Consider the following 26,771-nt stretch of genomic DNA (forward strand, 5'->3'; position numbering starts at 1 on the left):
TTTTGGGTACAATCCAGGGGTCTTGTGCTCTCACGGAAATGGCTCTGTCCTTTTTCAACATGAGTTGAGACGAAATGTATTAAAATAGACAGACTGCATTGGTCACTCAATCAGAATTTCTCAGTTTGCCAATTTCATACTGCGTGACAAAGAATCAAGTCAAACTCCATCGACAGAATGGACAGGGGACAACAAAGCAGGGAAGATAAGGGATAGGGAGGAGGTAGGCTTGGAGGAGGGTCACTGGCTCCTCCAGGTCAGCAGTCCTGGCCGCAGCCACTTGTTTGGGCTTGAAGCTGCGCGGCTTGGGGACTGGAGGAATCTGAGAGGCCACGCAGCTTGGCACGGGAGCCGGGTCTTGGAAACACCTGGGGCTGCGCGGCTTGGGGACTGGAGGAATCTGTGACGCCACGCAGCTTGGCACGGGAGCCGGGTCTTGGGAACCCCAGGGGCAGCGTGGCTTGGGCACTGGAGGAATCTGAGAGGCCACGCATCTTGGCACGGGAGCCGGATCTTGGAAACCCCAGAGGCTGCGTGGCTTGGGCACTGGAGGAATTCGGGATGCCTCGGCGCTTGGCACGGGAGCCGTCGGTGAGTGCACGACGGGCTGCGACTAGGCAACAGCGAGAGGGTAGGGCTGTGCCGTGGCGTGACATGGCGAGGCGGAAGAGGGCGGCCACACCTCTTGGCGACGTGCCGTGCGCTGGCGTCGCCGCCGCGTCGGAGGGTGTGCAGTGGGTACCGGGAACACCGACCCCATGGGCACTAGGGTGCCGTCCGGCCCCCACACCATGGTATCCAGTTCCTCCGGCGTGTACCTTGCACATTCCTGCTCCATCGCCTCAAAGAACTGCCGGGTCCATTCGTCGAGCTCCGCGGGATCGTCATCGGGTTCGTCGAAGCCGGCAGGGCATGAGGGCGGGTGCACCTCGACTTGGCGTGGAGGGGAAGGCGAGCTAGGCGTCGCTCTGTGGCGCCGCGGCTTGCGGCGGCGTCGCGGAGGATTTGGAGCGTCGTCGGTGGGTCCGGGATACAGCCACGCCGTAGCGACGAACGTGTCGTCCGGACCGCGCACCAAGTCCTCCATCTCCCATGGCGGTATCGCCATCTCCTCATCCTCCATGGCCTTGAGGAGCTGCCAGGTCCAAAAATCGCTCTCCGCGAGGTCGTCGTCACTTGGTGGGATTATTCTGTCACGGCACGGCATGTCTGTGTTGCGGTGCGACCCCAGGATGCAGAGAGCAGGACCGAATGCAGGTAAAAATATTTATTTTTTGCAGTAATTGTAGCAGCAGGCAAAACGCAACTCAGGTAGCAGAATGACAAATGATAATAATCCCACAAAGGGAGACGCACACACCTGAACTAAATAGACACTCAAATTAGGGATAGGTGTGGGTAACTAAGACAACAGAGGCAGACAAGGAAAAACAGGAAGTCAAACACAAAATAAGAGCGTGCCAAAAGGAAACCAAAGCCCAGACCGTAAACTCAAACCCAAACTGTGACTTGGGAACCCACACAGGGCGTGACAGGAAAAGCTCATATATGACAACAATACATATATTTCATACATGTTGCTATCACATACTGTAACCTGTACTTTTATTCATGGTTTTGGATAATAATACATTATATTATTTCACTATTTCTGTCACTGTAGAGAAAAAATGAAGAGATTGTTTTTCCCCGGGCGAATCAGTGTGGTCTTCCGCAAGGGCCCACTGGGATTCCTGCTGCAGGATCCCACCGAGGAGGCCAGGCAAATTAAGGACAACCCGTCGAGGAGGGACAAGTCTCCTGTTGCTCAGCAGGAGGTTGTAAGGCAAAACGCCCTTGCAGTGGTCCGAGGGGGAGATGCTTCAGACCAAACTGAAGTACTGGGAGAGTACATCCTGCAGTTTGGGAAGTACAAGGGGATGTCCTTCCGCTGGCTCCTGGAGAATGACATGGGATACACTGTGTATCTTATCCAAAGCCACCAGAGAGAGGAGGCTGCAGGAGTGCTGGTGGTTGACGGGCATAGCAAGGACAGCCTTCTGTCATTCCTTCGCTATGCCCTCAGCTTCAAGGAAATTAATACTCTTCTTGAGTATGAGGCCCTAAAAACATCTGTGCCCGCCCCAGCAGCAGAGGATGACCAGCTGGTTGGATTTGGTGCAAGCGCCAGTAACACCTGGAGGGAGATTTGGGAGAGCAGGGATGATGGCTATGCAGCCTTCATCTTAAGAAGAAAGTGTGCGACGGGTACAAAAATGCACAAACTGCAACAGTACCTGCAGCAACAGCAGCAACAGCAGCCCTCCACCTCTTTTACCATCGCCTCCACCTGTTCCACCACAACCTTTGCTGAGAGCACGGGTGAATGTTTTGAAAGTTATACTGCATTGCATATGTAAGCATTGGACCATTTTATTACTGTTGAATAACTATATTACCACTCTTTTCTTTATAGCTAAGGACGAAGACGAAGAGCTGGAGAAAGCCATGCTCAGCATCTCTCCAGATATACTCAGTATGTGCAGTTTATGGATATGTACATGTTAGGCTCTTTTACTTTCCTAGCCTTGTCTATGTGTTTTGTATAAAGTAAATCACTCAAGTTTCTATGTGTTTTGCAGGTGGATCTGCTCCACCAACATTAGAGCTGCTACGTTTTTCAGGTCCAGGGCGAAGTTCTTAAATAATGACCGACCTCAAAGGGCATTTTGTGATTGCATGTGTTCTCGTCACGCTCTACTTTTGTTCCTTTCATGTGTGTGACTGACTATGAATTGATACAACCTACGAGAGGGTAAGTATAATTTGAATACATTCTTTTGAACGCCGGAAGCATGTGTTTGCAGTGAGCCATTCTGCTTCTCCTGCTCTAGTTAAGGTTAGACTAGACCATCACAAAAAAGGTCTATTTAATTCTTTAAAAAGCCAAACCAAGTAGTTGAAGTAGCAAATGGCAGTTTGTTGTGAGTGACTCTACTAATACCCCTGAAACGCCAATATTTCAATCAATCAGTCTTTCATCACGTTTTCTCCGGTTTTAGACACAGAACATGCACCGACTGGCCCAGATGCACCAGAAGATGGTAAAGGCTTTAAGTGATGTTTGACCATTTCAGTCCAAACTGATTTACACTCACGGTAAAATGCACCACCGCCTCTTTCCTTGTGTAGCACCAGCTGTGCTGCCTCCAAAGATTCCAGTGCCTTTCCCACAGGAGTTGATGTTTCTGCTACCAGAGAAAACAAAGACCAAAGAAGAGACACCACAGCCTGCCCCAGGTGAGTGATTAATCTTTCTATGTGACTGCACCTGATATTAATATAATATTAACACAGTGTACATGTAATTTGGTTTAATTTAAGAAACTGCATGTGCTCCTGGGAGTCCTGTAGCCTCCACTCTATCTGCAGCAGAGCCACAGTCTGCACAGAGACCCCACAGTAAGTAACACAGCAGTATAGTGTCACATTAAAAAGGGTGTCAAAATTGACATGTGCATGTCTGTTTCCAACTAGACCAACCACCAGTCCCACCTATGGCTGATATCAACAGGCCTCCACCTCAACAGTTTCTGTCATTTGACCAGGAGGTCAATAAGTGGAACTGCACACACCAGCAGAAAATATGGATGAAGTTGGAACTGGAGTCCATGGGTCTGTGGCCAGGCTCCCGCCCTGTCAACAACCCTATGAAAACCTTCTCCCTGTGGCGCTTACCTCCCCAGCCTGAGCTGATTGACAGTATTTATGATCTGCCGTCCCCAAAGTATTTTCATCTTCACCCATTTTTCGTCTGGAAGCCGGAAAATGACTACTTGATGGGGCGGCTAAAAAACAACTACACCCTGCCGTGCTCTGGTGACTGTTCTCAGCCACGTGTTGTCTCTGCTGGAGTCAGGAGACCGCGAGTGATTGTGGGCCTCACTGGACAATACTACCTGCTCTCCTCCAGGCTGTGCTGTAAGAGCTGCAATAAGAGGTGGTATTCCAACAACCCGCTCTGGCTGGAAAAGCTTCCCAAGAGAAGAGGTTTACCAATCTGTTGCCAGCGTTACTGACTTACAAGAAGGCCATCTGTAAGTCAGTACTGGATGAGTTGAGACGGACTGGAAAATCACCCACAGACATGGCAAATCAGGTCAACGAGATGTTGCATCTCAAGTATGAGCGTGCCAACCTGGCCTATCTCCTGTGCTGCCAGAATGTGATGGATGGAGAGGCAGGAACTTTTGGCGGCCAAAAGACCATCACTCAGTTCTTTCGGCAGGAGCGAAAACCGGAGCCTTTTGGGGGCTACAGTGATGCTGGTGGCTGGAACGGGGTCTCTGTGTCTGCCCACTACCTCCCCGACTGCTTGCTGCATGAGTTCCGGAACCAGAAGGACACCATTCAGCGGATGCTGCAGGGTACCACCTTTGGACAGGCTCTCCACTCAGACCACACCCGGAAAGTGGCCAAGAAAGTCACCTTTTCATCTGGTGTCATGTCGTCATAGGCTGTGATGAATGAGAACTGGATGATCCTGTCCTGGGTCATGGTGCAGTTTGAGACGGACAAAACCCTGCGGTCGATGTGCGAGGGTCTCTCAAACCGCTACAACAGGGCTGGCATTGAGAAAGCCCAGTTTCAGTGGGTTGATAGGTGAGACTTCATCACTTTAACCAGAAATGTTTAATCAAAAATTAACTCTATTAAATGTCATTATTTCATATGTTATTTGTGTTTCTCAGAGATTGCTGCGCACCGTTCAGGGTTGCAGAGTCTTCTGCGGAGGAACATCTCAACTGGGATGCCTGGCAAACAACTGACGCAATTGTTACTGAGGCCACATCTGGGAACCTGTTGAATACATGTGCATCAAGAACCTCTTACAACAACAGTATCGTCATCAAGCTGGACTTGTTCCACTGTATGCAACGGCTTCTTCGTGAGTGTGCCTCAGAACATCACCCGTTATACGGCACCTTCGCACAGTTCCTGTCGGCTGCCTTCTCTGTGGTGGACCAGGAAGACCTGCAGAGGCTCCAGGATGCATACGTCTTCTGTGGCATCCAGCCTGCAAATCCCACCAAGCAGCATATTCGTGAGCACTGCGGGATAAAGATTCCTTCGCCCGGGACACTTATTCAGAGAATGGACAGGAGTGTGTCGCTGGAACTATCAGCGTCTGCTGGACCTGAAACTGCCAGGCGTTTCTCTCCCGCCCGTTTTCGACCCTGCACTGATATGCTCCCTGAATGCTGTTTCCAGACGGGTCTTTGGCGAAGAAAAGTACCCTGCTCTTCGTCTGGCAGCTGAAGACACTGGGGAGAGGTTTGGCCTGGAGTACAGGGAGCCAGAATGTTGTCCGGTCCCTTTAGACTGGGACAAACATAAAACCAAGAAGGACCCCGGCCACGCCGCCACAAGTGCTCCTTCTCCAGGCATCCTGTCTGATCAGGGAGCAGACCCAGTGCAGCCTTCCTCCACACCTCCCACCAGGCTTTTCAGCTTTGTTCATCCTCTTCAAACTGCTACTGCGACTACGTCTAGTCGTGTGGCCCCTATCCCAGCATCTGACTTGGACAATAAAGCTTCTGTTACTGAGCTTCAGCCACAGCCAGGTAAAAACTTATCTAATCATGTGTCCCCTTGTTCTAATAGTGTTGCATCTTGTTTGAACCAAATAACAAATGTGTATCTCTTGGTTTTCTTTGCCTAGAGCCCACAAGAAGATTACCCATCCAATGTTCTCCGACTGCTGCCCGCACTGGACCAGTGAAGACTGGAGGGAGAGTATTTGTGTTGGACCACAAGCGCTGGCCATCTCCAATGAAGTCGGCAATTGACGAGCTCCTTAATAAACACCGCGGGCACGAGGACATGATCAAGCTTGTGGTTCAGGAGTATGGCACTCTTGTCCACAAGTCCAGCAAAGACCCCAACAGCATGCTGCATCCAACATCAAAATTGAATATGTCCAAATACATAAAACACAACAGTAAATTTCTCAATACATCATCTTCACTAAATACCAGCCCAGAGAAGCTGCAACATACACAGCAGCTTTGACAGTTGCTAAGCACTACCTCTGCTGTGCCTGTCATGACACTGCCTGCAGCTATGGTCATTCCACCATCACCACCACCACCACCTACTCTTACCCCATTGAAGCAGGAGCAACCACCTCCCGTGTCAAAAAAAACTTGAACAAAAACATGTCTGTGCTGTGGCCAACCAAAATCAAAATATCAAGGGGATGGGACATCAATACATGACTTTTATCAGCGGGGCCCTGTCAGATACTTTTATTGCTCCACAAAAGTTTTCCAAAAATATGGTGCAGAAGGTCTGACAAACCCCAAGATGCCGTTTCAAGAGTTCAGTCAAACAGACTTCTTCCAGCGAGAGCTTGATGATACAAGAAAGAGGGTGGAGGAAAAACAGCAGAAGAAGAGGAAGAGGGAGGAATCTCCTCCACCCCCTGTTCAAAAGTGCCGGTTCTGCAGGATGCAGCTAAAGCAGGGTCCGAACAGCCCCCACATCCACACGGGCTTTCCAGGGCAACCGGGGAAGTACATCTACCCCCCTGCCAAAGTCTTCTCTATCTATAGAGAGCACGGGATGGAAAGAGAGATGAGCTGGAGGGAGTTCCAGGACTCTCCTTTCTATGAAAAGGAGAAACAACGGCACCAAAATAAATGAACATTTTTTTTTATAATTCCTAGATTGTGATTAGTATTCATTTTTTATCTCTGAGAGTGTTTTTGAGTGTGGCATGGCAACCTGATAAATAAATATTCTTTGTTACATTGCTTTGATTTTGTGTTTTATTTCAAGCACTGGTACCAATATAATAGTTTGTAATCATATAGGCATTAATTGGAAAAAAAATGATATTGTGGAGAAGAAAATGGTGACTTGACTGATCTCCGAAGTCTCTCTTGCTTGTCTGACGTCTGTCTCACATCCTGATTGGCTGGCAGCAAATGTCAACAACACCCGCGCGACCCCCCGCATCCTGATTGGCTGGCAGCAAATGTCAACAACACCCGCGCGACTCCCGCGACCCCCCGCATCCTGATTGGCTGGCAGCAAATGTCAACAACACCCGCGCGACTCCCGCGTGGCAAGTGAGAATTCTACCACTGAACCACCAATGCCACGTTGGGAAACACTGTCGGAGAACAAATTAAATTGTCGAGTGGATGTGACAAAACATCACAACACACGCATGGGATGCCAGGGGAGGCCGAGTACTAACAGAGCTGAGCGAGAGGGCATAAGAAAAAAATTAGTGACCTTGTGGTGGTTACCCGACAGCACCAAGGATATGGTGCACGTCTGATGCGTAATGCATGCCAGGTGATGTTCATCTAGCGAGCGGACATTCTTGTGGGGGGCAAGCTCAACAGTAGGAATGTTAAGAGAACTGACCAGTCCGCTATCAATAAAGTTCTCGTCCGCCCCAGAGTCAATTAATGCTGTGGTAGGAGAAGCTTCCCCCGCCCAGGATATCGTACCTTCCACCTGAAGTCGGCCCACCAAAGCGGATGACGCAGCCGGTGTGGTTGGAGCGGGCAGTGCCAGCAGCTGGGGAATATCCCTGGTGGAGGAAGAGCGTTGGCATGCTGGGCGAACTGGACAGCAGGAAATTGTGTGTAGGACTCCCACAGTACAGGCACAGCCACAGGCGTAGACGGTGACTCCTCTCTGCTGACGAAAGGCGACTGGGTCCCAGTTGCATGGGGACGACACTCCCGACGTCGTCAGACGGCGCTCCACTGCTGGAGCAGGGAAGGAGGAGTGGTGCCGGAAGAGCCCCGAGACGTGGGATTTGGAGCCGACGTGTGGGTCGGAGCGGCTCCGCCCGATACGCGTTTCGTAGCGCCTCGTCATTCCAGCAGCTCTCTGCCGCTATCCCGGTTAGCACAGTTGGTCAGCGTGTGGTGCTAATAACGCCAACGTCATGGGTTCAACCCCTCGTACTGGCCACTCTTCTTTATGTGCTCCAGGAACAACAAAACGGCGACAACCCACTGGCCCCCATATCCAACATCACACCACCCACCTGTGAAACACCCTCGACAAGGCCGCTGAAAACAGCATGTCAAAAGCAGAGTGGCAACAAACCTCTCGGCCACCGAGACTGCAAGAAGCAGATCAATGGGGACAGTGGACCCCATTATCCTCTACCCAAAATTTTGACCACCAGTGGAGAGAATGCGGACCGTGAAAGGACAACACCCCGGCCCTCATAACCAACAGTACTCCACCACAAGGTAAACAGCATGGCGGCAACAAATGCCCAACCAAAGCGTCACAGACAGGATTCGAACCTGTGCGGGGAAACCCCATTGGATTTCAAGTCCAACGCCTTAACCTCTCGGCCACCGTGACTGCTTGGAAAAGACCAATGGGGGCAGGTGACCCCATTGTCCTAGAACCAAAATTTTGCTGATGTCAAGGATCAGCTGGCAACATGTGCATTGGAGGAAGACACATGGTTTGTGTGAGGGGCTACACAAGTCTTTCCACTTCTAGTTAAAAGCCAGGCACCTCACATCGTTTCCATAAAGTACCAAGGGATTGTCCTGTTGCCCTTGTATTTTGTTGGCAAAAAGGAGGCGTTTGCAAGTGGACCTCAGACCCTATCACTGGTCACCTGAACAGGGACTTGAATCCCGGACACTCAGATCGAAAGTCTAATGTTCAGGTGACTGGCTCAAACTTTGTCTTGTCTGACCACTCTTTTGTCCAGAAGATATTTGGCTAATGTGGTCTGATTTCTTAAACCTGCAAATGTCCAAATACACAAGGGTTTTGTCTATTGACACACAGTTTGCCAATTGGGAACCACACAAGTGCTGTGCAAGAGTGGAGCGCAAACATGAATGACTGACACTGATGCACCCAGAGAACGTCCCTGGGTGGGCTCGACCCACCAGCCTCCCGGTTAACAGCCGAGCGCGCTGACCGATTGCGCCACAGAGACTCACACCCTGCCAACTTCTGTTCAGTTGAAGCCATACTAACGCATGCTATGCTTCCAGCATGCCCAATGTTTTGGATGTGACTCGCACCTTCTGGCGTAACAATCGAGGCATTGCAAACCAGGACACCAGCTTTACTCTTTGATGAACACAAAGTATTTTTGGGTACAATCCAGGGGTCTTGTGCTCTCACGGAAATGGCTCTGTCCTTTTTCAACATGAGTTGAGACGAAATGTATTAAAATAGACAGACTGCATTGGTCACTCAATCAGAATTTCTCAGTTTGCCAATTTCATACTGCGTGACAAAGAATCAAGTCAAACTCCATCGACAGAATGGACAGGGGACAACAAAGCAGGGAAGATAAGGGATAGGGAGGAGAGGGGAAAGATGCGACCGCCTTTGTTGAGAGCCAGAGAAGAAGCTATCCTCTCTGCAAGGTCAAGTACAGTATGCCAGAAGATTTGACCTTGTGAGTTGTCCTCATTCAACAAAGGTCTGGATAGCTCAGTTGGTAGAGCAACAGACTTTTAATCTGAGGGTCCAGGGTTCAAGTCCCTGTTCAGGTGGATGAAGGGATGCCCCTTCCCTGAAATGTTAAACCTACTTCCTTTATCCTCCTTCTGTGGTCAAGTACAGTACGCCAGAAGATTTCTGCTCCTTCAACACCGAGAAGGACATGGGGAAAAATGTTCATACAAGGGAGGGAGTCCAAAGTCCAACACGTGTGAATTGAGAGTCCCTGGGTGGGCTCGAACCACCAACCTATCAGTTAACAGCCAAACACGCTGACCAATTGCGCGACAGAGACTACAACAGCACACAAGGAATAACTTGTTTAAGTAAACCTTTTCGACCGAGCACCTTTGCGATCTTCCAGGACTGTGGATAAACGCCATTGTCAATAGTTAAATTGAAGATATGGCATATGGGCTCCTGAATCAACTTTGCTGCCGCCCTCAGTAACCTACCATCCAAATTATCAATACCACATGGCTTATCGCTTTTAATGGAATGCAACAGTTTTCCTACCTCATCTACACTTCTCCTCAATTGAAAACTACACAGTTTATCCTACACAATATTGTTCTTTATAATAGAATCTGACAGTCTACCATCAACATCTATCATCTGATCTCTAATCAAATTTATTTTATGAATAAAAAGATATTGGTGCTCCCAGTCAGGTAACTGACATTTGGACAGGTTTTGAGTGGAGATGGGATTTGTCTTGGTCCTCAGTCGAACAGTTAGGGTCATTCATAAGCGCCATCTGCCAACTGCTGTCATTCTGAAGCGACTGACGACATAAATACGAATAAAACCCGTCAATAAATGATAGACTTGAGTTTCTGGTAAGTACTACACAAGAAGATAAGGTGCTCAACTGGAGAAGGGAGTGTGGACTGGGTTTAGGGTTAGACCAATACTGTATTTGGCATAGAAATTGGGGCTCAGATTAGTGTTTGGTACTTGGGAACAATAAATCAAGGACTGGGTTTCTTCACTATTACATGACAAGAGACTAGTCGAGAGAACGTAGCCAGGATTAGGTTTGGGGTATTTGTCTGATGCTGAGGGACAGATCCTGGACTCATTTTCGATCCCAACATCTCTTCTACAAAAAAGCACTTGCCTTCTTGGAGAATGTGGGCATCGATCCCGCTCCCTCTCGCATGCAAAGCGAGCGCTCTACCATTTGAGCTATTTCCCCTGCTATCGCAGTGTTGACAGAGAAGGTTCAGTCTCATAACTATTTTGGTTCCTTTGCTGGAGTACGTCAATTCCGCAGCTGACCGAGTTTCTCAGGGAACACAAGGAGCGAGAGGTTCAGTCATCACTGGGAACTTTGGAAGTGTAGTCACCTTAAGTCAGGTCTGCTTTGGTGAACTTCAGAGGCATCATGACCAGTCTGCATCAAAACATTATCTGAAATCCTGTGGCAGGTTTCTGGCATTGATTCTTAATTCAGTCGCCATCCCTGATAGATGGTAATGGTAATCATGCCCGCGTGGCAGGCGAGTCTCTTTGCTTGTCTGACGTCTGTGTCGCATCCTGATTGGCTGGCAGAAAATGTCAACAACACGCGCGCGGCCCCCGCTTGGCAAGTGAGAATTCTACCACTGAACCACCAATGCCACATGGGGACACACTGTAAGAGAAAAAAATCAACTGTCAAGTGGATGAGCCTCTGCAAAGTGGTGCTGAATGACAACACATCACAATGTCATACTCTTTGGATTCAAGCACCTTCTGGCGTAATGGGATCCACAACAATCATGTCAGCTGTGGATGCAACGTCAATTCGTTCTTGAAGGGCAAGTGACAAAAAGAAGTGCATGGTTCAGAAATCAGCTGCCAAAGTTTCACTGACCAAGCACCCAGGCACTGCAGGGATTTGAACCCAGGATCTCCTGTTTACTAGACAGGCACTTTGACCAGCTTAGCCACAGTGCCAGCAGGGCATCTGGCACCAACACAAAAACAGTTCACCAATGGGGAAAAATGTTCATACAAGGGAGGGAGTCCAAAGTCCAACACGTGTGAATTGAGAGTCCCTGGGTGGGCTCGAACCACCAACCTCTCAGTTAACAGCCAAACACGCTGACCAATTGCGCGACAGAGACTACAACAGCACACAAGGAATAACTTGTTTAAGTAAACCTTTTCGACCTAGCACCTTTGCGATCTTCCAGGACTGTGGGTAAACACAATTCTCAATAATTAAATTGAAGATATGAGTTTCTCGGGGAACACAAGGAGCGAGAGGTTCAGTCATCACTGGGAACTTTGGAAGTGTAGTCACCTTAAGTCAGGTCTGCTTTGGTGAACTTCAGAGGCATCATGACCAGTCTGCATCAAAACATTATCTGAAATCCTGTGGCAGGTTTCTTAATTCAGTTGCCATCCCTGATAGATGGTAATGGTAATCATGCCTGCATGGCAGGCGAGTCTTTTTGCTTGTCTGACGTCTGTGTCGCATCCTGATTGGCTGGCAGCAAATGTCTGAGAATTCTACCACTGAACCACCAATGCCACGTGGGGACACACTGTAAGAGAAAAAAATTCAACTGTCAAGTGGATGAGCCTCTGCAAAGTGGCGCTGAATGACAAAACATCACAATGTCATACTCTTTGGATTCAAGCACCTTCTGGCGTAATGGGATCCACAACAATCATGTCAGCTGTGGATGCAACGTCAATTCGTTCTTGAAGGGCAAGTGACAAAAAGATGTACATGGTTCAGAAATCAGCTGCCAGAGTTTCACTGACCAAGCACCCAGGCACTGGGATTTGAACCCAGGATCACCTGTTTACTAGACAGGCACTTTGACCAGCTTAGCCACAGTGCCAGCTGTGCATCTGGCACCAACACAAAAACAGTTTGTCAATGGGGAAAAATGGTCATACAAGGAACGGAGTCCAAAGTCCAACACATGTGTGAATTGAGAGTCCCTGTCAGGTTCAAACTCCTGGGACACTTGTAAAAACACTTAAATACAGAAGAGACAGACAACAAAATTCAAAGTTACTCGCAGCGAGGAGAGTGAAACAACATACCCAGTGACATCTTTTTATTTTCTTTAGGAGGTCCCTAATACATGGTCGTGCAACTCTAAGGGGAGGGGGAAGCAAGCAGTTGCACAAGCTGTACTTGTTGTCTATGTGTGTGTGTATGTGAGAATAATTACTTTTTGTGCATGTGTTCTTATCTTGGCACATTTTGCATGATGAAACTTCTTCAAGGTTGCTGCTGACATTCCCAGGCACCTGCAAGATTAGTAGTGTTGGGAGTAGCTGGTCAGCGTCTTGGAATGCTGCTTCAAAACACTCAAGACTATTGTCCCAAAGGTGCCAGGTTGCATCGAGCATACGGGAGTCATCACCCAGCTGATCCGGGAGGCACGGGAAGGCAAAGGAGACCTGGCAGTCCTGTGGCTTGACCTTGCCAATGCCTACGGGTCTATCCCACACAAACTGGTGGAAACCTCGCTTGACAGACACCACATTCCAGGCAAGATCAAGGACCTCATACTGGACTATTACAGCTGCTTCAGTTTGAGAGTCACTTCCGGAAAAGAGAAATCTGCATTTCATCGGCTAGAGAAGGGCATTATCACGGGATGCACCATTTCAGTGATACTGTTTGCCTTGGCCATGAATATGCTGGTGAAGTCAGCAGAGGTGGAGTGCAGAGGTCCACTCACCCGCTCTGGTATGCGGCAGCCCCCCATCAGAGCGTTTATGGATGATCTGACAGTGACTACAACATCAGTCCCGGGCTGTAGATGGATCCTTCAAGGCTTGGGGCGTCTCATTAGCTGGGCCCGGATGAACTTCAAGCCAGCCAAATCCAGGTCTCTGGTGGTGAAGAAAGGGAAAGTCACAGACCAGTTTCGCTTCTCAGTCGGAGGCACCCAGATTCCATCGGTGGGGGAGAAGCCAGTTAAGAGCCTGGGCAAGATCTATGACTGTACCTTGAAGGTCCCAGAGAACATCGCAGTGACCACTCTCAGGCCAGACATGGTCCTGATGTCAGAAACAACTCGGCAAGTGGTCCTGCTGGAGTTGACTGTTCCCTGGGAAGACCGGATGGAGGAGGCCTTTGAGAGAAAGAGGGCCAAGTATGAGGAGCTGGCAGACGAATGCCGAAGCAGAGGATGGAGGACCCGATGCAACCCCATCGAGGTCGGGTGCAGAGATTTTGTAGGCCAGTCTCTCATTAGAGCACTCAAGATGCTGGGAGTGAAGGGTCAGCATAACAAAAGAGCCATCAAGAACATCACTGACGCAGCAGAAAAGGCGTCCAGATGGCTGTGGATCAAGCGGTCAGCTAAGAAAATGCAAAACATCTATTTATTTTCAAATGTATTGAGGATTATTTGTACATACAATGTATGTTGATGTACCTTACATAACCAAATGAGCCAATATTGCAAAACACACATAATTAACAATTAACATTTTTTGTAATTACCTCCACATTACTCCACATTTCCCTTCTTTGGTACTGCGATGATAGAATGGCATATGAGGCAAACGCACTTCGAAAAAGACATTGTGAAAAAAAAGTCCACCTCCCATTCCGTATGGAAGTGATATGTTTTTGCCTTTTTACTTGGTCCAGCTCCTTCACTCATTTTAGTGACCATAAACTTTAGCGAGGGCTTGAAATCTGACGCAATTCGCCGACTAGCTTAGCACTTTGCATTGCTGTTTACGCATGAGCGGTGACCTAAAGGTCAAAATTCAGTTGTCATCTGACTGGTTGTCCTGTATGTCAATCAAGTAACGGGGATGGATGATAGGCTGACATCGTAAGTTCTGCTGCACTTAGAGACGTTGTTTGATTTGATTGGTCGCCCGAAGGGCAACATTCAGTTGTCATCTGAATGGCTGCCCTGTATATCAATCAAGTGACGGCATTGATGCGAGGATGATATTTTTTTAATGTCACGTCGCGATCGACCCGCGATCGACCGGTAGATCGCGATCGACTTAATGAGCACCCCTGGTCTAAGCAAACGGATATAAGGGTGATAACTTAACACTATAATAATTGAATTTACATTTTATTCTAACATTTCCCTCCTGTTTATCCCACATTTATCTGTTTGCAGTCCCTCCTAGGCTCTCCTCTCTCCTTTCACCTAGCAGGTCATCTATGTCAGAAATTGTGCTTACACCTGAACGGAAGTGTTCTCGTCGTCTGACTCAAAGCACTTGTCTTGGTCAGGAAACAAGTCAGGGGCATGTCCATGATGGCTATCTGAGTCGTCACTGTCATCGCTGCCACCTGCCACCAGTAGGGGGTACATTTCATTTACCTTGTTGTCATTGGTGCCATGGCTAAATTCACAGTCCATGTGATTCTAACCTTCAAGATAGGGATACAACATCCACATAAGGCACACAAAAGAAGGGCAACAGCAAGTGCAATAAGCACGGACATCACATAAGGAGACCATTGTCCCCAAAGTTTTCTCCAGTCACCAAACACCTCAGTGTCAACACCAGTGTTCCTTCATCTTGGTGTTTAGCGCCTTCAAACCAGAAATCGCACGCAACAGCATTCCTGTGGAATCTGTATTGTTGGGGATGGACATGCCACATTGGTCGCCAAGCATGGCGCACACTCCTTGCTGATGTGCCAGCAGTCCATCCAAGGCGATGCGATTCTGGAAGGCCATGAGTGACGTGGCATGGAGTTGTTCTCCAATTGCTGTGAGTCCGGCCTCGGTGTAGTTCCCAAGCTTTTGTATGTCATAGTGGAGGTAGTTAATCCTATCCGCATTTTAGTTAACTGTTATCCATGGGATAATACTTTCCAAACCTGATGCAATCTGATTTACTAGTTTGTATTCGTCTGGTACCCCTCGTGGCACGCTGATGGCATCGATGTAGGTGGGATTGTCTTGCATCATCCAGTCGGGGGCTGGAACTTCTCTCTTCCTTTGGAAGTAGTTTGGGATGTGATGTTTATCTGCTTCAATGATAGCATTTAGTAACATGTCAACATTTATAGGGTAAATGGTTACTGGAATCAGTAATGTCACTACTGCACATGTTCCGCTCATGTTATAAACGATGTCATAGAGGTATTTGTCCTCGCACCACTATCACACGTCTGCTCTAAAGTACTAAGTTGATGGGTGTGTGTTTCCTCCTTCTGTGTTGTAGGTATCTTAATTTTTGTTACATGTCTACAACATTTGAACTCAACGTGACCTACATTTTTTTGCGGTTCCTTTTAGCTGTACAAAGGTGAAATTTGCTCGGGCTACTTTAGTAGAGAATGGTGGGGGCCTTTTTGTCTCATTGACTACTGGGAATATAGTGTTTATATCATATAAACATTCTCGACAAAAACATTCTAATATTCTGAACATGATTGTGACAGTGTGGACATTTTTGTCATTACTTCAGGGACTCAAGTAGCATTGATCAGTGCTGGTACAATCTGGAGAAGTGGGGTCATGGTCATACATGCAACACAACTAATATTTTTAACATAGTTTGCTGCACTTTTTGCTGCTTGTTCAATGTTTAAAACCCAGTTGTTAAAAGTTCCTGAAAAACCTGTAGCTACTAACATTTAAAAATCTACTGATGCATCTGTTTTCATGATGGTGATGCCTTCCATTTTTACTATTGGATTCATTACAATAATCATATAGACATAAACATTTAGTAATTATTATATTATTTATAGCTTAACCCGACTACAATAGCTATTAGTAAGCCGGGGGACATTTTGGTTACTGTTTCATTTTTGTGCCATTCTGCTACAGTGCCCTCAAAACCAGGATGCATTGTTGGGTTTTCTGGCCAAGGGTATGTGCTATAATCTTCACTGCTCAGCACGATGCCCCAGAGTCTAGGTCTCTGAAGTCCCCTGCGTCACAGGCGGGTCTTTAACTTCCTTGTCAGACTCCCGAACAATGACTACTTTACAATGCGAGTGATGTACCTCTTGTTGCAATTTCAATGTCGTCAATGTCGTTAACAATACTTGATAAGGTCCTTCCCACTTGGAAGAGTGTCAGTGTTTTCTTTTTACACTTATAAAACAATAAAGTCCATGTGTATTACTTGAAAAAAATATTGTGGTTTTTGAAATTGGCCACACCGAGGTCGCAAGCTGCCCTGGGCATTGTGTTTTGCACATGTTAAACACGCTCTACAAATTTTTTTGAATAAGAATTAAATTCATACATAGTAAAGTGGGTGTTAATAGTGTGGCACATCCCTCCTGTTGAGACATGTGTAAAACCATGGCTCAAAATAGCGTCCCACTTAAGATTGTTTTATTATCTGTCGACATATTAACATTTTTGTCCAGGGTTGCTTTATTCCTAAGACAGTGGTCAATTTACTGCTTTGGACTCTGTTGTTGCATGTCTGCCAGAATCTCAAAGTCTACTTGTAATTTTTTAGTGTTAAGATGGTTCAGTTCCTTTAGTGCTGCTTGTTTTATCATTTGTTTTACACATTTCCTAAGGATATCGGATCAGTATTACATACAGCAATTAGTTTTGGTAATTGCACTGCTTCTAGTAATGCTGTTAGTAATCCGTCATGAGTTACTGGTTTTCCTGTTGATGTTATCATACCTCTGTTTTGCCAATATTGTGCAAAGGTATGTACTGTTCAATATACATATTGGCTATCGGTATAAATTGTCACCTTTTGACCTTTCATTAATTTGCATGCTTCTGTAAGCGCTACTAATTCTGCTGCTTGCACAGAATAAGAGGATGGTAAATGTTCTGCTTTCAACACCATATCTTGTGTAACAACTGCATAGCCTGTTATTGTTTGTCCAAAATTATTTTTCTTCAAGGAACCATCTTCAAAATCTCGTCTTTTTGTTAGTGCCTGATCTAATATGTCTGGTCTACACTTTGCAGTTTGTGTTGTTAGTTCATCACAATCATGTGGTTGGCCTTCCTCAGGGAGTGGTAGAAGGGTAGCTGGGTTGAGCGTGGTGCATCGCTCAAGTGTTAAATGTGGTTGGGACAAAAGTGTTGCCATGCAAGACAGATGTCCAGCAGGAGACAAAAATGTCACGTTAGTCTGTAATAGCAGGGTGGAAACCGCATGAGGTACTTTCAGTACGAGTGGATGGAATAATACAATGGTTGCACTTGTTTCCACGGCTATAGATGCTGCTATTACAGCCCGCCTACAAGGTTATGTAAAGACCTTTACAATCTACCTTTTGTATAAATGTTTTGCTGTAATCAGGTAGTGCTAGAATCATACTTCCTACCAGTATATATATATATATATATATATATATATATATATATATATATATATATATATATATATATATATATTATTATTATTTTTTTTAACACAGAATGCTTTTTCTGCCTCATTCCACTATAAGGGTGCTGTCATTTTTAAGTCTGTTTTATATGTCATGTTTGTTAATGGTGACACTATTTGTGCATAGTTTGGAATCCAACATCTACAATAATTAGTGAGTCCTAAAAAGGACATCATTTGTTTTTTCGTTTGTAGTTTAGCTGCATTTAAGATTGCTTGTTTTCTGTCTGTTAGAATGGTTCGCCCTTGTCCTGTCAACTGATGCCCTAAATACTTCACTGATTGCTTACAAAATTGTCTTTACTCACTTTATGGCCTTCTTTTGCTAAATGGTGATTGAAAGACTATTGTGTCTTCTTCACATGACTTCCTATCTTGTGACGCTAGTAGGATGTCATTTACATATAGTAATATCTGGCTTTCATTTGGGGGTTCAAACATGGACATACTGGCCATCATTGCTTGTGAATAAATTGTCGGGCTTTCACAATATCCTTGTGGTAAGCGTGTGTACGTATATATATATATATATATGTGTGTGTGTGTGTGTGTGTGTATATATATATATGTATATATGTATATATATGTATGTATATATATATGTATATATGTATATATATATATATATTTTATTTTTTTATTTTTTTGCAAACGTAAATGCGAACCTGAACTTTCTTTCTCTATTTGAATGGAGAAGAATGCATTACTGATGTCTACTACGGTGAACCATGTGACATCTGTTGGTAAAGAATTTAACCATGTGTGTGGGTCAGGCACACAAGGTGCTCTCGCCACCACAGTTTGATTTACAACTTGTCCTGTATCATTCTCCATCCCACAGAGAGTGACACTTTTTCTCACTGGGAAAATAGGGATGTTACATGGTGGGTTATCGCATTCTACTAAGACTTTAGCTTTTAACAAATCTTCTATTGCTGGTTTTATTCCTTCATATGCATTTAGTTTTATTAAGTGTACTTGTAATTATACTACTGGTTCATCATTTGGTTCTGGTTGTATTTGTTAAGACAAGCCTAGTCATGCTGAATATAGCTTTTGGTTCCTTTTTGACTTGTGGTTTTCCACTTTTTTTCCCATCTTGGGAATAATTTAGTCCCTGTTGTGATGAGCTTCCTAGGGAAAACTAACAACAGGGTTGTTTGTCAGTGAGAGAGTAATGAACTTTTCTTTGAGGTAATTCTCAAGATTCTACCCCGGTGAGGGCGGAGAATTCTTGCCTCTGCTTCCTCAAAGACGTACTCTTTTTCTCACCCTTTATTATGAAGACCTGTCTAGTGACAAAATCTCCCATTCACACACTCATCCGTACTTTGAAAACGTTTTCGCATTCAAACCCCGAAAAGGTCTTTAACCGCGGAGGCTCTCCTTTCCTAGCCTAGCATGACCGTCAACTCCGTCTTTGCACAAAGAACTGCTAACTCGGTCTTACTGCGAGAGACCGCCAACTCCGCCTCATTACAAAGGACCGCCAACTCTGTCTTTTACAAAGGAAAGCCCGTCAAAATGGCTCCTTCCTCTTGCACAAGACTGCCAAGTCCGCCCTATTGCAAAAGACTGCCAAGTCCGCCTTATCACAAAAGACCGCCAGCTCGTCTTCCTACAGAAGACTGCCGAGTCCGTCTCTTTGCTTGCCAGCGAATAGTATACACAAGGCTTTAGCACCGGGTGACAAACCTTATTGACCCGAGGGACGCACTCAGTTCTAGAGGTCAAGAACCCTTCTGGCCTCCCTGCATTGGTTGCCTGTTCGCTTTAGGATTCAATCTGAGATTTTATTGTTTCCTATTCGACCTTTTAGTTTTGGATTAAATTCAATTTGTACCTTCATTTATTGTATTTTATTTTTACCTTTTATTTTACTAGCCTGTCCAGCACTTTAGAAACTCTGTTTATAAAATGTGCTATATCAATAAAGTGGATTGGATTAATGGGCTGCATGTGGCCGCCAGGTCTCAGTTTGCCCACCCCTGCTTTAACACAAAGGGACAACGCCCTTTCACTCACACTCTGATCAAAAGTGTCTCACTGTTTGTTGTCTTCTCTTCCGTCGGTATCCCGTCAACCTTCAGCTTCCAGTTGTTGAGCTGAGAAGACAGCCCATCAAAGGGTTTTGTCTGCCGTGGCCACGGTCTTTCTGTCTCGTCCGCTCCACAACTGGACTCCTCAGGTGTCTTGGGATCCGGCTCGAAGGACCAAGTAAAGGTCAGGTTCAAAGTCCTGTGACACTTGTAAAAACACTTAAATACAAAAGAGACAGACAACAATATTCAAAGTTTACCCAGTGACATGCCGCCCCACTCTGAGTATGCCATTCATGCTCCTCTCTTTTTATTTTCTTTAGGAGGTCCCTAATACATGGTCGTGCAACTCTAAGGGGAGGGGGAAGCAAGCAGTTGCACAAGCTGTACTTGTTGTCTATGTGTGTGTGTATGTGATAATAATTACTTTTTGTGCATGTGTTCTTATCTTGGCCCATTTTGCATGATGAAACTTCTTCAAGGTTGCTGCTGGCATTCCCAGGCACCTGCAAGATTAGTGGTGTTGGGAGTAGCTGGTCAGCGTCTGGGAATGCTGCTTCAAAACACTCAAGACTATTGTCTATTGTCTATTACACTCAAACGCCAACAATGGAGATTTGGTTATTTTAGACACAAACATATAAAAAATAGTAGGGTGTCTTTTTTTCTTTTACAACTGAATTTTATATGTATGACATGAACTATTACTACTCTTAAATGCTCTAACCATATTTATACTTTTTAAACTGTTTTTTGTAAAACCACGTTACCTTATCTTTTATGTACCTTACACTCACACCACCCTTTTCTGCTTATAGCATGTCAACTGCCATGCAAGTCTGGAAGGCCATCAGAGAAGTAGATAAATGCTACACTAACTGCTCTGAACGCTTCTTCAGTTTGATTAGAGAGACGCTGAAAGTTATAATGCAGAAAATGAATCACTTCGGTATTATGGTTAATGGAAATCAAAGGGATGAACTGGAACAGCAAAACTGGATATAACCTCATCTATAATTTTATACTCCTCTGGGACGCCACAAGGGATACCTATGGCGTCAATGTACGTCGGGTTGGGGGTGTCTAACCAGGGTGAGGTTGACACACCTCGCCTGGTCCTCAGGGCGGCCGGTGGCACGAGGTGAGACCCTACGGAAGTAGCACTATGCACTAGGCGCTCCACATCTACTGACAGTACTGTCATTGGAAGAAGGAAAGAAATAGGGGCACAAACACCAGTCATGTTCTCGGTCGGTAACCTATCACTCACGCCGGGTCCACCGCACCACCACCAGAGGTCAGCCCTGAGTATCGGCCGGAAGAAGGCATCCATCTCTAAGGTAGAATTACACCAAGAGATATTAATGCTGGGTTGTACCAATGGGGAACCTGTGGAAACGGTAATGCACATAAATTTACCTTTCGCCACTGTGCTGCTGAATATGGGCTTACCTTTGACCTCTGTAACCTCGGGGTGCGCTATGGCGAATGGCCGACAATTAGCCAAGGCTGCTTCTGGAGCAGTGGATGTATTCATCAGGGACACTCGGCGGAAATCACAGCGGGAACTATTTGCAATAAGGGGCCCACTCCCAGGCACGCTAAACAATCTGTTTTCCTTGTTTTAGCTTGTTCCACCATCAAAAGCCAATTGTTAAACTGTCCCGAAATACCTCTCAAGAGCACAAACAAGGTGTCCACCAGGTACCCACTTATCGCCCTCAGACCCCAGCGTACCGACTGAGTCTGCTTCGGGGTACATAAAATAAAAAAAAAAACATAAAATATTGCAATGGTGTCCAGTGGCTGGTTAGCTCAGTTGGTCAGAGCGTGGCGCTAATAACGGCAAGGTCACGGGTTCAACCCCCGTACTAGCCACTCTTCTTTATTGCTCCAGGAACAACAACTTACCGGCCCCCATAACCGACATCACACCACCCACCCTCGACAAGGCCGGGGAAAGGTAAAGAAAACAGCATGTCAAAGCAGAGCGGCAAAAAACCTCTTGGTCACCAAGACTCAAGGAGCAGATCAATGGGGGCAGTGGACCCCATTATCCTCTTCAGACCACGAGTGCAGAGAATGCGGACCGTGAAGAAACAACAAAAGCCCCTGTTGACAACAACTAACAGTACACCACCACAAGGAAAACAGCATGGCGGCGACAAAAGCCCAAAACCCCCCAGGCCCCATAACCAACAGCGCACAACCCAGTCAACTGCGAAACACCCCCATCAAGGCTGCCAACCTACCGGGGAAAGGTAAAGAAAACAGCATGGCAAAGCAGAGCAGCGGCAAACCTCTCGCCCACCGTGACTGCATGAGGGCAGATGACCCCATTGTCCGAGAACCAAAATTTTGACCACAAGCACAGAGAATGCGGTCTGTTAAGGATGAGTTAGTTGATTTGAGCTGGAAACATTTGATGCAATGGTGTCCTGTGGTTGGTTAGTTCAGTTGGTCAGAGCGTGGTGCTAATAACGCCAAGGTCACGGGTTCAACCCCTGTACTGACCATCCATCTTTATGTGCTCCAGGAACAACAAAAGCCCACGGCGACAACCCACTGGTCTCCATAACCAACATCACCCCACCCACCTGTGAAACACCCTCGACAAGACTGCCGAAAGACCGGGGAAAGGTAAAGAAAACAGCACGTCAAAGCAGAGCGGCAACAAACCTCTTGGTCACCAAGACTGCAAGGAGCAGATCAAAGGTGGCAGTGGACCCTATTATCCTCTACCCAAAATTTTACATCACGAGTGCAGAGAATGCGGACCGTGAAGGAACAAAAAAGCCCTCGTCCACAACACCCCGCCCCTCATAATCCCCCCGGTCCCCATAACCAACAGCGCACAACCCAGTCAACTGCGAAAACACCCGCATCATGGCCGCCAAGTGACCGGGGAAAGGTAAGTATTTGCCCAAGCAGGGGCTTGTTGGTCTAGTGGTATGATTCTTGCTTAGGGTGCAAGAGGTCCCGAGTTCAATTCTCGGACAAGCCCTCCCTGCCCCTGAACTACTTTTATACACAATTCCCAGAACACCACCATCAGTGAAGTTATATCAACACTAATGTAATCTGACAGGATGTACTTCAGGGCCCGGCGCTGTCTGTACCCTTGCAGGTTCCGTGGTGTAATGTTTAGCACCCCAGACTTTGAATCCAGTGGTCTAAGTTCAAGTCTTGGTGGAACCAAGGGATTGTCCTGTTGCCCTTGTATTTTGAGGGCAAAAAGGAGGCGTTTGCAAGTGGACCTGAGACCCTGTCACTGGTCACCTGAACAGGGACTTGAATCCGGGACACTCAGATCAAAAATCTAACCTTCAGGTGACTGGCTCAACCTTTGCTGATATTTGGCTTGTCCATGTGGGCAGTTTAAGACCTCATTCGATCTTGGAGGTGTCAATTTCGGGACCTGCCTCTTTCATTCCACTTCTTCTTCCTCCTCCAGTCATCCCCACCCACCGCGGCTGAAGCAGTGGCAATACAGCCTGGACAACAGTGTCAGTGTGAGCCCATAGAGGGTTACCTGAATCCCTCTTTGACAGAGCCCCTCTTGAAATTTATTTATTTTTTTTGGTCCGTCCAGCCATTGGGGCAGATAGTATTGTTGATCTAAATGCCCTTACATGCTAAACAGATTTGCTCTGTGTCAGGAAAGGTGTTGGCTACAACTTTCCTGCACCATGAAATTTTATTTGCCGTTATTTGATGTTTTTGTTATGCGCATTTGGAGCGACCGGACCGGAGCAAGAAGAAACACAGAAAAGAAGAAGAGAAGGTGGGGTGGGGTGGGGGGGCAGTAGAGAGAGAGACAAAAACAGCAGCAACAAGAATTCCCATAACAACAACAGTGACAAACAGAACAGTTAAATGTCAATGATGGCTAAGGGTCACAATGGAGATGATATCAGTGAAGTGAAACAGTCCAACTTACCAGTAGCAATAGTAACAATGAAGACATGAACCATGATAGTGAACACAATTACAGCCATACAGTTACAGTAATTAAAATCTCACTGCTTGACATAATTTTTACTGTAATAATAGCATACCAATAGCATATAGACATCAGGGATAAGATGGTAGATTGTGTAGAGAAGCACCCATGTGCTGTGAGTGTCCATATGGAGGTGTGTACTTCTGTGTATATATTCATATATGTGTGCGTAAGCGTGCTTGTGTATGTGAATGCGAGTGTGTGAATGTGTAATTGTCACTGAGAATGACAAAAGGAGAGAGACTGCCTTCTACCACCCAGCAAACCCCGCCCCGCGCAGCCAGGTCAAGCCCCCACCACCAGAGATCCTCCGGCCCCGTGGGTGTGGGCAAAGCCAGGGCCGACTCCCCAAGACCCGCCCCCGAAGCATCTCCCTGAAGAGACCAGCAAGAGGCCATGGAGGAGCAATCCCAACCGGCAACAGGGCGCCAGCAGGCCGGAGGAGAGCTGCACCCCCGAGACCAGCGGGAGACCATACCCCACTAGGGCAGAAGGGCATCGAGGGCCACATACCGGTGGGCACAGGGGCGCCCTCGCCAACCGGGAGGGAGCCCATCCACGGCCGGAGGCGCCGCCCCCCCGCCCCCCACACACCTCCAGGAAGCAGAACCCGGCCCGCCCCAGGTAACCCCAGGCCTGACTACCGACACAGGACCGCCCCGGCCAGGACAGAAGAGGCCCGGGCACACTGCCCCATGGAGGACCGGGCGGTAGAGATGGAACGCCCTGCGCCAGACCCCCGCAGAGCCCCCCGTATATCTATATAGCCATATACACACACGCACACCCACACATATATATATAATTATAATAAAACTAATCATTATTTATCTAAACAATAAATACATAAAATAATCTCAGACACACGCAAGCACACACTGTGGACGTCCCCGGGTTGGGCGTCCGGGGCATCACAGGGCGGGGTACCCAGGGGTCCCAGACCCACAACCAGGCCCTGAGCCCAGGGAGGTACGGACCGCCAAGGGATAGCACCCCCAGACTCCCCTCGACCACGGCATCGGGGCTACGGCAGTGTGGCAGACAAAGGAGCGGGCGAGGGGAGGAGGCCCGCACATGAGCAAGCGGAGGGGGCGTGCAGGCGAGTGGTAAGGCGCTCCACCGCGCCGGCCGACATCCGCCGGGCAGCTCACCCCCGTGAGGGAGAGCCATAGCTCCAAGTCATGGGGAGGCCAAGCACCAGAGCCGAGGAGTTAAGACCAGCGCAAGGCCACCGACGGACCCCACCATCCACTGGGAGGGCCGACTTCCCCCCCGCCCCCAGAACCAGCAGCACTCCACCCACGTACCGGAGAACCATCCCTGACGAGCCCTAAGGCAAGACTGGGGATGGGCAAAGACAGGGACAGCGATGCAGCAGAGCATAGGACCAGTGGCAGCAGACACCCAAACGCCCAGAAGAGCACCTTCCCCCCAGCAGGCCCCACTCCAAGGAGCATGTCCCCCATCCCCACACGCCACCCAGGCCCCCGTCCCCATGAGCAGGATCAGGCCCCCTCCCAACACACAGCCCGGTCCCCGCAGCAGCCACCACAGCACAGCAATGCCAAGCCACCACCGTAGACTTCAGGCCACCAGCAGCGCGAACCCCACTGCCTGGAGGCCGGTGAACGCCCCCCCAATGGCACGTTGGTGCCCGCGACCCAGGACAGACCCAGGGAGGTAGCGCCAACCATGACCCTAGGGCAAGCCCCGGCATCAGCTGGTTTGAAATTGACTTTTAATTACTGAAGTGTGTGTGAGGGTTGCCTTGCTTTTATGCTTTTAAGGATGTTCTTTTTCGTTGGCAGGTGCTGAGGGCCCAGAGCGGCAGCGGTTTCCCTGTTGGTCCCCTTTTTTCCCATTTTTGGTTTACTGAGTCACGGGTGCAGTGTGGTTTGGATCCCTCCCATTATGTTACCGCTGTCGTGGTAAGCCCCAGCCCAGGCCTCTTTTCTTTTTGACTCCTCCCATCACCACTTTATTTGTATTATTCATGGTTTGTCACTCATTTTAAGATAATCGTTTAATAAAATAACTACTTTTATCATTGTAAATCACGATCTTGTTCTGTGGGATTTTGGGGATTAATGTAGAGTTTGTGATTGATCAAACCTGTTACATCCTGGGGTGAAAGTCCCCAGGTGGCGTTGTCAGCAAACTACCTACCCCGCTCGCTTTGCCACACACGCAATGACACCACAGCCCCTCCATGCAGGCCAGTGATGCACCCAATCAGTCATCTGGGAAATATGGATTGTGTGTCCAAACTGGGGACAGATGCTTGTGTATACACCTTCAGAGATCAAGCACATGTCCTTGTTCCCATGTTTTTGTAAAAGTAGGAATTGAACGGCCATGTTTCACCCAGTTTCGAACTGGGGATCTTTTTCATGTGAATGGGGATCAATGGGGAATGGGCTGTGAAGAGGACTGGCGAGGTCACAAAGCAGTTGCCAAACAATGAATCACGACGATGTGTCCAAAGTGGGGGCAGAATGACAATTGTCCAAATTGACTTCTCCTTTGTAGGGAAAATTGTAGTTCATATAACATGTTCCAGAAATAATGGGCTTTTTTCAACAAAACAAGAAATCACAATTGGAAATGAGGCTTGAAAGGTTTAAAAGCCAGCTGTGAAGAAAGCACCTGAGCCAACCTCAGGCTCACCTTAATGTCTCAGTGAACTCAAGGTTGGCTGGATGGGCGGGATTTTGAAGTTAAGGTCCTTTTTCCAAACTATTTGCCAAGTCACAATGCAAATCAGGATTATGCTGAAAACCGTGCTTGAACCAGGGACCTTAAGATCTTCAGTATAACGCCCTCCCATCTGAGATATTTCAGCTGCTAAAGTGGCTCTCAGTCTGGGCTAAAAGTAGGGCAGTGTGACACTGGGTCTGTGCCACATAAGTTGCTGTGTACCT

At 47.4% G+C, this 26,771-nt stretch overlaps 1 protein-coding gene and 6 non-coding genes across 8 annotated transcripts; 3 read left to right on the plus strand and 4 right to left on the minus strand.

The window, feature by feature from the left end:
• The first annotated feature begins 1,237 nt into the window (after positions 1-1,237).
• Positions 1,238-6,754, plus strand: LOC131125313 (uncharacterized). Of its 2 annotated transcripts, XM_058066746.1 has the most exons (11): positions 1,238-1,257; positions 1,664-2,361; positions 2,456-2,515; positions 2,622-2,794; positions 3,042-3,083; positions 3,172-3,279; positions 3,364-3,441; positions 3,517-4,406; positions 4,496-4,641; positions 4,731-5,603; positions 5,702-6,754. In XM_058066746.1, the coding sequence occupies exons 8-10, from the start codon at positions 4,212-4,214 to the stop codon at positions 5,296-5,298; spliced, it is 909 nt and encodes a 302-aa protein (XP_057922729.1). In that variant the 5' UTR covers positions 1,238-1,257; positions 1,664-2,361; positions 2,456-2,515; positions 2,622-2,794; positions 3,042-3,083; positions 3,172-3,279; positions 3,364-3,441; positions 3,517-4,211; the 3' UTR covers positions 5,299-5,603; positions 5,702-6,754. The 2 variants fall into 2 exon arrangements, with proteins under 2 accessions (XP_057922729.1, XP_057922728.1); XM_058066745.1 differs by having other exon boundaries at positions 2,622-3,083.
• Positions 6,755-8,297: 1,543 nt separating this feature from the next.
• On the minus strand, positions 8,298-8,379 carry trnas-uga (transfer RNA serine (anticodon UGA)). Its single transcript has one exon. It is a non-coding gene; the product is annotated as a tRNA-Ser (tRNA).
• A 521-nt stretch (positions 8,380-8,900) lies between these two features.
• On the minus strand, positions 8,901-8,974 carry trnan-guu (transfer RNA asparagine (anticodon GUU)). Its single transcript has one exon. It is a non-coding gene; the product is annotated as a tRNA-Asn (tRNA).
• A 2,382-nt stretch (positions 8,975-11,356) lies between these two features.
• Positions 11,357-11,430, minus strand: trnat-agu (transfer RNA threonine (anticodon AGU)). Its single transcript has one exon. It is a non-coding gene; the product is annotated as a tRNA-Thr (tRNA).
• Positions 11,431-11,526: 96 nt separating this feature from the next.
• trnan-guu (transfer RNA asparagine (anticodon GUU)) lies at positions 11,527-11,600 on the minus strand. Its single transcript has one exon. It is a non-coding gene; the product is annotated as a tRNA-Asn (tRNA).
• Positions 11,601-21,651: 10,051 nt separating this feature from the next.
• trnai-aau (transfer RNA isoleucine (anticodon AAU)) lies at positions 21,652-21,725 on the plus strand. Its single transcript has one exon. It is a non-coding gene; the product is annotated as a tRNA-Ile (tRNA).
• Positions 21,726-22,779: 1,054 nt separating this feature from the next.
• Positions 22,780-22,851, plus strand: trnap-agg (transfer RNA proline (anticodon AGG)). The gene has a single exon. It is a non-coding gene; the product is annotated as a tRNA-Pro (tRNA).
• Positions 22,852-26,771: the final 3,920 nt, after the last annotated feature.

Source organism: Doryrhamphus excisus, chromosome 3 (assembly GCF_030265055.1).
Source record: "Doryrhamphus excisus isolate RoL2022-K1 chromosome 3, RoL_Dexc_1.0, whole genome shotgun sequence".
Classification (NCBI taxonomy): Eukaryota; Metazoa; Chordata; class Actinopteri; order Syngnathiformes; family Syngnathidae; genus Doryrhamphus; species Doryrhamphus excisus.

Coding starts and splice junctions, on each gene's coding strand:
- LOC131125313 (XM_058066745.1), top strand. CDS start 4,212: ATGGAGAGGCAGGAACTTTTGGCGGCCAAAAGACCATCACTCAGTTCT. Junction 4,407..4,495: donor CATTCAGCGGATGCTGCAGG/GTACCACCTTTG, acceptor ATGTCGTCATAG/GCTGTGATGAATGAGAACTG. Junction 4,642..4,730: donor CAGTTTCAGTGGGTTGATAG/GTGAGACTTCAT, acceptor TGTGTTTCTCAG/AGATTGCTGCGCACCGTTCA.